The 11,241-nt window shown below is 48.9% G+C and overlaps 1 protein-coding gene and 1 non-coding gene across 2 annotated transcripts; both read right to left on the reverse strand.

Annotated features, from left to right (window-relative positions):
• Positions 1 to 3,329: 3,329 nt before the first annotated feature.
• LOC122426966 lies at positions 3,330 to 3,436 on the reverse strand. The gene has a single exon (XR_006265311.1). It is a non-coding gene; the product is annotated as a U6 spliceosomal RNA (small nuclear RNA).
• A 1,411-nt stretch (positions 3,437 to 4,847) lies between these two features.
• On the reverse strand, positions 4,848 to 10,442 carry LOC122426623 (phospholipase A2, membrane associated-like). The gene is made up of 5 exons (XM_043445688.1): positions 10,345 to 10,442; positions 8,151 to 8,200; positions 7,822 to 7,966; positions 7,458 to 7,564; positions 4,848 to 5,322 (listed from the first exon to the last, which is right to left on the reverse strand). The coding sequence occupies exons 2-5, from the start codon at positions 8,188 to 8,190 to the stop codon at positions 5,180 to 5,182; spliced, it is 435 nt and encodes a 144-aa protein (XP_043301623.1). The 5' UTR covers positions 8,191 to 8,200; positions 10,345 to 10,442; the 3' UTR covers positions 4,848 to 5,179.
• Positions 10,443 to 11,241: the final 799 nt, after the last annotated feature.

Raw genomic sequence — 11,241 nt, forward strand, 5'->3', positions numbered from 1 at the left:
CTTCATCCAGCCCAGTGTTTCTCATGATGTACTCTGCATATAAGTTAAATAAGCAGGGTGACAATATACAGCCTTGACGTACTCCTTTCCCAGTTTGGAACCAGTCTGTTGTTCCACGTGCAATTCTAACTGTTGCTTCTTGACTTGCATACAGATTTCTCAGGAGGCAGGTCAGATGGTCTGGTATTCCCATCTCTTGAAGAATTTTCCAGAGTTTGTTGTGATCCACACAGTCAAAGGCTTTGGCATAGTCATATGCAGCAGAAATAGATGTTTTTCTGGAACTCCCTTGCTTTTTCAATGATCCAGCGGATGTTTTGCAGTTTGATCTCTGGTTCCTCTGCCTTTTCTAAATGCAGCTTGAACATCTGGATGTTTACGGTTCACATACTGTTGAAGCCTGGCTTAGAGAATTTTGAACATTACTTTGCTAGCATGTGAGATGAGTGCAATCGTGCGGTAGTTTGAACATTCTTTGGCATTGCCTTTCTTTGGGATTGGAATGAAAACTGACCTTTTCCAGTCCTGTGGCCACTGCTGAGTTTTCCAAATTTGCTGGCATATTGAGTGCAGCACTTTCACAGCATCATCTTTTAGGATATGAAATAGCTCAGCTGGAATTCCATCACCTCCACTGGCTTTGTTCGTACTGATCCTTCCTAAGGCCCACTTGACTTCGCATTCCAGGAGGTCTGGCTCTAGGTGAGTCATCATGCCATTGTGATTATCTGGGTCATGAAGATCTTTTTTGTACAGTTCTTCTGTGTATTCTTGCCACCTTCAGTGCTGAATATTCATTGGAAGTACTGATGTTGAAGCTGAAGCTCCAATACTTTGGCCACCTGATGCGAAGAACTGACTCACTGGAAAAGACCCTGATGCTGGGAAAGATGGAAGGCAGGAAGAGAAGGGGACAAGAGAGGATAAGATGGTTGGATGGCATCACTGACTCAATGGGCATGAGTTTGAGTAAACTCCAGGAGTTGGTGACAGATAGGGAGGCCTGGCCTCCTGCAGTCCATGGGGTGGCAAAGAGTCGGGCATGACTGAGCGACTGAACTGAACCTATCTGTACTGACTCAACCATTTCAGGCAACATTCGTCTTGAAGATACTAGACCTTGAAGAGCTAGACCAGTGTGAAGTGTTGATCACCAAATTTGTCCCCACCAAATCCCTACATTGAATCCTGATGTTCATTAAGATCTCAGGATGTCTTTGGGAACACAGTCTTTGTGGAGGTGATGAGTTAGGATAAGGTTATTAGTGTGGGCCTAATGCAGGATGACTGGTGTCTTTAGAAGCAGCAGAAGTTTCGACAAAGACACACATCTTCACTGGGAGAATTCCACGTGAAAGTGAAGGCAGAGATTGTGGTGGGGATGCTTCTATACACCAAGGAACCCTAAAGATGGCCAGGTCACCACCAGAGCCTGGGGAGAGGAAGGAACAGACCTTTCCCCACAGACCTTAGAAGGAATCAACCTCACTGACACCTTGATCTTAGAGTTCAGGTCTCCAAAATGAGAGCCCAGAAATTTCTATGCTTAAGCTACTCAGGTTGTGGTACCTGGTACAAATTCCTAGGAAATAAAAAACCCTTCAGGGATCTCTGTGGGTCCTTGCAATTTGGGGTTTGCAGATAAAGAATGCCTCCTGCCATCTCAGTAAGGAGAAGATGGTGTGGCCATTAAGCCAGCAGCCACCCCTGGCAGTGCACCTTGGGGGGATTTGGGTCAGAGGAAAACAGGACATAGGCCCTAGGTAGGTAAGGTGTATATCACAGGAATGATTGCATTAAGCCCAGATTCTTGCCTCTTTTAATACATAGAAAAGTACCAAATTCATTAACTTGAGATATCTGGTTTTCCTTTAGTTGGCAGATATCTTTTGATGTTAACTACCTGGGCTTTTTTGGGGGGTTGTTGTTTGTTTGCCATTTTTGCAAAAATTCGTATATATCCTGGCTCCTCCCTTACCCCTGAAGACAGTCTTCAGACCTACCTGAGAGACTGTATCCAGGCTGAAGTCCTCAGTAAAGCCCCAAATAAAGCATAATTCTGAACGTTTAGGTCCTGCATTTTTTCCATCAACATTTTTGCTCTCATGGCCATTTGTTTTAGGCCTAAATGAAGTTCAGAGGTGATGGGCTAGACCTTTGCCTTTTATTAAGCAACTCAATTTCGGAATACTGTTGTTTCTATGGTAGGCAAACTGCCCCACCCCCATGAATCCTGGTGGCCCCCGGTACCATGTCCAGGTCCCAGCACTCAAGGACTCTGGTGACGTCACAGACTGCCTCTCGTTTTCCATCTCTCAGGATTATCCTAAGAATTCAAGCTTCATTGCTTGGTTTCATGTTCAGCCTCCTTCATCCAAGGACTAATTTTAGCACTTGGAGTACATTAGTGAAAAACAAAAATACTCTCATGGGGCTTACATTTTAGTGGAGAGAGACAGGCAATAAAACAAAAGACACAATAAGTGAATGATACGCAGCTGATCCTTGAGAGACACCGTGGTTAGAGGCACCGACCCTCTACAGTCATAAATTTGCGCCTGACTTTAGTTTGCTCTAGGTGTCAACGATTCCCCGTATATGTCAGTTCAACTAACCTTGAATTATGTATTACTGTAGTGCCTATTTATTGAAAAAAAATCCTAGTATAAATGGAATCCAAATCCTTGTTTAAGAGTCAACTGTGATTTTGAGAATGAGCTTATGGTTGCCAGGGGGTGGATGATGGACAGGTACACACCCCTATATTTAAAGTGGGTAATCAACAGGGACCTCCTCTATAGCACATGAAACTCAGCTCACTGTTATGCGGCAGGCTGTTTTGGGGGAGAACGGATACATGTATATGTAGGGCTGCTCACCTGAAACTCTCACAACATTATTTGTTAACCAGCTATACACTGATAGAAATAAAAAGTTTAAAAAAAGAGTCAGCTGTGGAATATTAGGTGGTGATGAAGCAAGAGGGAATGAGGCAGCAGTGATGGGTGGGGGTGGCGGGAGTGTCACGGGGAAGATGGCTGCCGTTTTACACGGGATGGACTTGCTCACACGGGACAGTCAGCGCTCAGAAAAGTTTTCTGCAGCTGTTGATAATTACAAGTGTCAGCCTACTACCAGTGGTTGCTTCCAATATCAGGATCATGGTTGAACTTCTTCTATATTCTCTGTTTCCTAATTTTTTCTTTACTCTGCTTTTTATTTTTTTTTATTTTATTTTATTTTTTATTTATTTTTTCATTCATTTTTATTAGTTGGAGGCTAATTACTTCACAACATTGCAGTGGGTTTTGTCATACATTAACATGAATAAAAATATGGAACGCTTCACGAATTTGCGTGTCATCCTTGCGCAAGGGCCATGCTAATCTTCTCTGTATCGTTCCAATTTTAGTATATGTGCTGCCGAAGCAAGCACTTACTCTGCTTTTTAAAGAAACTAATTTGAAAACACATTTACAAAAGGAAGTCTTAGTTGCTCAATCACGTCCAACTCTTTGCAACCCCATGAACTCTAGCCCGTCAGCCTCCTCTGTCCATGGAATTCTCTAGGTAAGAATACTGGAGTGGGTAGCCTTTCCCTTCTCCAGGGGGATCTTCCCAATCCAGGGATTGAACCCAGGTCTCTCACACTGAAGGCGGATTCTTTACTATCTGAGGCACCAGGGAAGACCCAAAGAGAAAGTATTAGGTGCTCAGTCACGTCTGACTCTTTGCGAACCCACGAACTGTAGCCCATGAGGCTCCTCTGTCCATGGGATTCTCCAGGCAAGAATACTGGAGTGGGTAGTCATTTCCTTCTCCAGGGGGTCTTCCCAACCCAGGGGTTGAACTCGGTTCTTCTGCATTGCAGAAAGATTCTTTACAGTCTGAGGCACCAGGGAAGCCTACGAAAAAAAAGTTATGTAATAAATGAATAAATAGAAACCTCAATCAAATAGTGTCAGGAGACCAGAAGGGGATTGTTATCACATCCTGTAAGGATAGAAGGGTCCAGTGGGAAGAAGGGAAGACTCCTCATCCTTCCTGGTAAGGACTCAGCTAATGAAAAGCCATGGACTCTTTGTTTCCTAGAGCCCTTCCCCACCGTACACAGCCAGCAGCTCTGGTGATGATTATTAAAGACTTCTGGTCCAGGTAAGACTATCCAAGAGGTACCCTAGATTAGAAAAGGAGAAGCAGCTGGTGAGGGCAGGACCTGCTACCGAATCTGTGGGTCCCAGTGCAGAATAAAATGCAGGATTCCACGTCACTAACAATTTGAGATGGCTGGAGCAGAGCGGTAAGCTAGACGCAGTGACTGGGACTCTGCCTGGGTCACAAGCCCAGGAAGCCAGCCCGGGGTGAGGGGATAAACGCCAGTGTTACACTGGCCCACCTCTGGGCTGGCAACACAGGAGAAGAATGCATCTCACAGGAGGCTTGGACTATAGATCCCCGAAACATCAGGAAGAACACTTCCGTTTTTCCCCAATAGGCCAGCAGGAGTTGCCCTTACCCAGTGTAGGAGAGGTGGGAGGCTGGGTTTTGCTTGTAATAATAAGGACAGACATGTCAGACCCAGTGCTTTATCCGTTATCCCTTTTACTTCTCCAACAAGCCTGTGCACTTAATACCAGAGTGATCTCTACTTAGATGAGGGAAGTGGTGGTGGGGGGGATTTGACTCAGCCAGTCTGACACTGAAGTTTGTATTTTCAAGTCCTTACACTTGTACTATTGTACAAGTACTGGTTTGTTCTCACACTAGAAGGGCCTGGGGATAGTGTGTGAATGCCTACACCCAGGTGTGCATGAGTACATACACACACACACACACACATATGCATATAGTTTGCCAAGTGAATTGCTTTATTCAGAAGAGCCAACCAGGGGTGTAGCTGCTGCAGTTAAATATGACTTTGGACTTGAAGAAGAGTGGAAAATGAGGAAAAATCTTGCTGTCCAAAAAAGCAGAGGAAAGGGGCCAGTATACACACCCAGACTTTGAGCTTCTCATTCTGGATGGAAGGTTTCTGTCTGGGGAGAGAAGGACTCCTGGCTGGGCTCTAGGGTGGGAGAGGGGTTTTCCTTCATTTGCCAAGGAACGTGGCTAGGGTAGGGAGTCGGGTGCTAGGGAAGGAAACAGCATTTGGTGGAAAGGCTTCCAGGATGAGGGGCCTTCAGCACTGGGGGGTCGTCCCTTGGCACCGAAACCTGTTGTAGAAGCGGAGCTTTTTATCATAGGTCTTCAGGTTTGCTGCGAAGCAACTGGCAGCTATTTTATCACATTGACACAGCTGACTCTTGCAATCATCCGTATCCTCTGAAATCACAATAAATAAACATAGAATGGATGTTCGTTAATATTCCATGAATTTTTATGGAAGTTCTTGGGGGAAAAGACAGCCCCTGTTCTCCCCGGGTTTCTAGTCTGGGACAAGCCCTGATGTCCAGGTATTTCTGACTGATGGGGAGACAGAGCTCCTGCCCTCAGGAAGCCCACACCTCATCTCATGGGGACACCAGCAGTCATGCACTGGGATTCTGTGAAAAGCCTTGCTGTGAGACACTGTCTCTTTCTTCTCCCCAGCAGACATGTTCAGGTCCATAGCCCCTGGCCCCTGGGGTCTGGGAAGGGGTCTTGATAGGTGTAAGCCAGTCATGGTCACCCCTGTTTCCTTTGTAGTGATTAGTGTCTGGGGAGCATGTGCTCTTGCCCTGACCAATGAGCCACAAGGGAAAGTCTGCTGGGGGCTTCCAGGAAGGATGAATTTCCTCTTTCAAAGAGAAAGATGTGCAAAGGGAAAACCTCTTCCGTAGGGTGAAGCCATAACTCTTGGAGCCCTAGACTGTGCCTTGGAATCACATCACCAATGTGGCAGAGTGGACGGTTGGGAAAAGACTGGATCCTTGGCACACAGCTGAGGAGCTGCCCCCGCCCTGGCACTGCCCTCTCCCAGACTGTCACAGGAGAGTCAGACTTCTCCCTCTCTGAGCCTCTGTTAGCTGGGCATCTTGCTGCTTGTCACCCAGAGCCTGCTAAAGCCACAGAGCCTTGTGGAAGGTCATGATGGGAAGACATGCTTTCTGATCTTGGAGACCTCAGGCTGTTGAGGAATAGTCCATGGTTTCTCAAAATCTCACTCATGGGTCAGTAGGTCTGGGGCACTAGGCAATCCCTTCCAGCCACCACCCATCCCTCTCCTCCCCTCCACGGCCAAACTTGCTCCAGAACATTGTCTACACTCGCAATCTCTCTTCACCTGCCCCCCACCTCCCAACCCACTCTAATCTGGTTTTGCCTTCACAGATCCATGGGAACAGGTCCCACTGAGGTCCTCAGTGGTCTTTCTGCCTCTAAACCCAAGGAGCCCGGTCAGCCCTTATCCTGGAGGACCCGTCTATTAAACCGGCTGCTGCTAATCCTCTCCTCCTGGCCAGCTCCTCAGCCTTCTTGGCTCTTCTCTTCCTTCTCTGACTGTCCCTCCTCAGTCTCCTTTCTCGACCTTTAAACATCAAATGGGTGGGTACCTCAACTCTCTCTGCAGCTGCCTCCTGAGTCTGTGTCCAGACAGTCCCTTGAGCTGCGAGTTTTTTCACAAGCAGCCTGCTGCCCATCTCCCTGGATGTTCTGGAAGCTTCCAAGCTCAACATACTCCCAGTGGAACCCCTCCTGCTCTCTCCTACCAGGCCCTCCTCAGTTATACCACCAAAGCAGTAGTACAGCCAAGCAGCAACTCCCAGTAACCTTACCCAGTCAACCACCAAGCTCCACTGATTCCATCTCAAGGATATTTTGACAGGACTTTCTACCTCTTCCATCCTGACCACAGTTGCTATAGATCAAACTCTCCTGTCTCCTTTCTGCAAGATGGCAATGTCCTTTTCCTGGCTCCCCCTTCTCCTTCTCTCTATCTCCATCCACACTTGGCCAGAGCCTCTGAAATGCAATTCTGGGTTTTAACTCCTTTTCTTAAGGACTGTTTACCGCTTCAGGACAAAAATCTAAATACAACATGGCCTTGGGAACTTGACCTAGCCCCTTCCTGTCTCTCCAGCATCATCCCTCATCACTCTGTCTCATCCTCACGTTTCCCTTCTGCAGCCCAGAATGGGTACAGTTCCTTCTGGCCCGTTGGACTCTGCTGTGTCCTCTTTGTGGGATGCTCCCAACTCTCCTTTCCCCTGACTCCTCTCAGCCTTGAAGACTCAGTTTAGAATTCACCACTTTCAGGGAGCTTCCTTGAGCCGCAGGCTGTATTCAGAGCCCCGCCAGCTTTCTTACTTCCTGTCGGAGTCTACCGTGTTGTACGTCGATTTTCTTTACTTCCCAGTCCACTGTGAGATTCTTGAGGCAAGGACACTGTCCCTTTGTATCCACCTTTGTTGCTCAGCGGAGTGCCCAGAGGGAGACAATGAACCAAGGAGGCTGAGAGGAGTTGTCAGACTCTTTCTTACCGCAAATGATTTCGCCCTCTTGGTAAGTAACGTTGTATTTCAGGAACTTGTTGCGACAGCCGCGACTCTTCAGGTTTCTGTAGCAACAGTCATGGGCTCTGCAGCACCTGCGATAAGACCATGCTCTTGGGGCTGCCTCCCCAGGCTCCAGGGAGCCCAGTGCCCTGTGCTCTCAGGCCTGTGCTCTGGGCAGAGACCCCTGGACATTGGTACAGTCTAGAGCAGAATGTCCAACAGTCTGGTTGCTTTTTCATCCAGGACTTCCTGGGGTTCTGTGCAAATGGGGTAACAGGAGCTTTCCAGCTCCCGGCAGCCCTGGGGCGACAGGTGGGCAGAGGGCAGGGAGGGCTGGGGGTGTCCTCACCAATCAGTTGCATCCTTGGGGGTTCCTCTGCCACCCACACCACAGTGGCAACCATAGAGGCTATAAGTGGTCAGAGCTGACTTTCCTGTCGTGAACTTGATCATTTTCCGGAAATCCAGCAAACTTCCATGGACCTGCAGCAGGCCTGGAAGGACAGCAGCTGGTGATGGGGCCTGGGACCCTACCACCTCCCTCTGCCTCTCCCTGCCACCCCCTTGCCCCCACTTCTGAGAGAGGGCCAGATGCGCTGGGAAGGGAAGCTGGGGGATGAGGATGCCTCCCTCCCTGGGCTGTGCCCCTTGTGGCCAGAGGTCAGGTTCAACACTTACCGATGGCCATGATCACTGCCAGCAGCAGGAGGGTCTTCATGCTGCGGGTTCTGTGGGGGAGAAATACAGACAGCCCAACCTAGATCCTCTAACAGGTGGTCCAGCTTCTGCCCCGGCCCCTGCTGTCCTGTTCACATTCAACAATCTTGATGAAGAGAGTCTTTAAAGGAGATCACAGACATGCTCTTCCACCCCAGGGAGGTCCAGTGTGGCTGCCTCCATCGGGCACACAGGACATGTGGAGGGGGCGTGTCCCAGCTTTGTTACACAATTCACTGGTCAAAACCACCTCTTCCCCCCACGATACACTGCTGAGACCTCCATGCTCCTCACCCTCCTGAGAGTTCCTGGGAGGCTGTGACCAGATCATCCCACTAAACTGGGAGACCCCAGAGGTCGTAGGCTGTGTGTCCCCCAGTAGATGCAGCTTACTCACCCCCACACTGGAGTCAAGGCTTGGGAATTCTGCTCATGGGGTTGGATCCACAGTGTTTTTCTCCAGAACTAAGGCAGCACCATCTCATTCACACTTAAACACTTGTACACAGAACACACACCTACTCGTGCACATACGCTTGTGTATGCACACACACTCTATGCTCATCTTCTAGTGCAGACACCATTTTACACAATATGTTCACATTCCCACACAACGCATCTGTGCACAGATCCCTTCTTGTCATACCAAATCAGGCACGTGCAGGCTTGGGCTCCTAGGTGCCTGCATGTACATGCACACTCACGTACACACACACACAGGACACAGCCTCTCGTCAAGGCGGGCAATCATCAGGGACTGAGTATTCGTTTCTGGCTATCTACTTCTCAGAGGATCTCAAGTTGACTTCTCAAAGTGACTGCCTTGTCTATTCTGAACTCTAGTTAAACAGCTGAGCCCTCTGGGAGCTTGGGGTTTGGTGGGATAAGGGATGGGGTGGGGATATCGCCAGTTACTGGACTAAGAGTTTGGCATGGCTCGGTGCCTAGGCAACCCTTTTTCTTCTTATCAGCTGGCAGGACAGAGCTGAGGATAGAAAAAAACTTATGTGCCATTAGCCGATGCCAAAATTTTAGAATATTTTGGCATCTTTCCAACGGGTCTCACTTCTGAGTGAATAAATTCCCATAATAGAGTCTGGGTGTGACCTTCCTGAACCCACTTCCAGAAGAGGGCAATGGCCATCTGCTGTTGAACAAGGTTTTTTTTTTTTTTTTAAATAGGCTATTTGGGAATAAGAAACGGCATTTACTGGTATTCATTCATCCCATAAACCTGCCATTCACAGGAAGTACATTCTAAGCCTCAGCGAAGTCCCAAGAATCATGGAAGCCTCTCAGGAGGTTGTGAGAACTCATCCAGGGGGGTAAGGACTGCTGTGGGGCAAGTGGCCGCTGCCCCTGACTTAGGACAGCGTTTCCACCTTCTCTGCTTGCTCCTCTTTCTTCTCCTCTCCTCCCCGCCCCCATCTGGGGAAAGCCAGACTGTCCTGGCATTTCCCTCCCCCGAGACTGCTGCCTCCTCGTTCCCAGTGCTCGCCTGTTTGGAGACGGGGCTGGCTGCTCTCTCTTCCTCAGCCTCAGAGAGACTAGCTTTCATTTCGAAAACTGATGCCCTTTACCTGCCCTCTAATACTGCTAAGAATTTAGCTCCCATGACCTTCAGTTCACACTCCCCTACACACATTCCCCCAAAGCCAGTGTGCCAAAGCTATGGGGCCCATCCCCATTCTGCCTGCTCCCCCCACATTCTCTGGGTCTCCCTCCAGGTTAGACCCAGGAGACTGAATCTGGCCAGAACACATGTGGGCATCTGATGCCCACTGCCAGGCTGCAATGAGGTGAAAACCATATGTGAAGCCTCAGTCTTTCCCCACCCCTTCTGGTGGAACCAGAAGATGGAGGCAGCTTGGATCCCTCAGTCCTTGGAGGACAGCTTGTTGGATAGCTTGGAGGACGCCTGTTGGAGAAAGCTCTGCAGACCCTCAGTGGTCTTTGCCTGGGTGAGAAATACAAGTTGGTTGTGTTAAACCACTGATTACCGAGATCAGTGACTAGCAAAACTGTTGCATGGCGATCTTAACCCCTCAGTAACCAGTGTGGTGGCTGGACCAGACAGTAGGGTTGTTACTCCTGCAAGATGCCCTTCAGCAGTAATCAGCAGAAAATTTTGAAAGAATAAAGGTCTATTACTTACAGGACCTGGAAGTGACACGTCGCACCTGGGACCCCACAGCAGGTCAGAAAGCTGGAGACCACTGCTCTGGGGTTCTGCTTTTATTGGGGTTGAAGGCGGGGCCTAGGGTTTTGTGTGGTCACCCTTTATTGGTGAATCTAAGCCATGTGAGCATCAGTGTAAAGCATGGAAACAGGAACAACAGGTGGCCCAAAAGAATCAAATTAACCAAAATCTCCAATACAAAGGAGCCTCAGTGAGGGGAGGCATATGGCCCTGGCAAGGTCGCTATAGGCATGCGGCTGGCAAGGTGTTTATTCTAGATAGCCGTCACTGAAGTGGATGCCTGGCAATCAGAGGACATCAGGCACTTATCAGAGCTTGTCAGGCACTAATTGAAGGTTATCAGGAATTTACTTTACAAAAACCCAAACAAACCCCCCCAAACAACTGTTAGGATGTTACGGAGCCTAGGTCCCGGCTGCTCACCGCTCAGAAGCCAACAAAGTGGCCAGTTGGTAGAAAGGAAAGCTTGCTTTATCTTGGACGCTGACAATCCGGTGGTGGGTGGTGCAGAGGGTGGATGTCTGTCCAAATGCCTGCTCTCCCCGCTAGACAGTCCGGTGGCAGGAGCTTTCATACACAGAGGAACCCAGTGGCGGTGGTTTAGTCACCAAGTCGTGTTTGACTCTTGTGACCCCCGCGACTGAACTTGCCCGGCTCCTCTGTCCAAAGGGATTCCCCAGGCAAGAATATTGAAGTGGGTTGCCTCTCCTTTCTCCAGAGGATCTTCCTGACCCAGAGATTGAAGCTGGGTCTGCCGCATTGCAGGCATGCTTCTTTACCGACTGAGCCACCAGTGAAGCCTAGGCAGAGGGAAGGGGCTACATAGAAACAGTACAGTCAGCTCTGATGGTC

This window comes from Cervus canadensis, chromosome 24, assembly GCF_019320065.1.
Source record: "Cervus canadensis isolate Bull #8, Minnesota chromosome 24, ASM1932006v1, whole genome shotgun sequence".
NCBI classification, from domain to species: domain Eukaryota; kingdom Metazoa; phylum Chordata; class Mammalia; order Artiodactyla; family Cervidae; genus Cervus; species Cervus canadensis.

Excerpts from the sequence above, each read along its gene's own strand:
- LOC122426623 (XM_043445688.1), bottom strand. The coding sequence starts at position 8,190 with ATGAAGACCCTCCTGCTGCTGGCAGTGATCATGGCCATCG. Across the intron at positions 7,967-8,150 it reads GGCAGTGATCATGGCCATCG|GCCTGCTGCAGGTCCATGGA; the intron begins GTAAGTGTTGAA and ends CTGTCCTTCCAG. Across the intron at positions 7,565-7,821 it reads CCCAAGGATGCAACTGATTG|GTGCTGCAGAGCCCATGACT; the intron begins GTGAGGACACCC and ends GTCTTATCGCAG.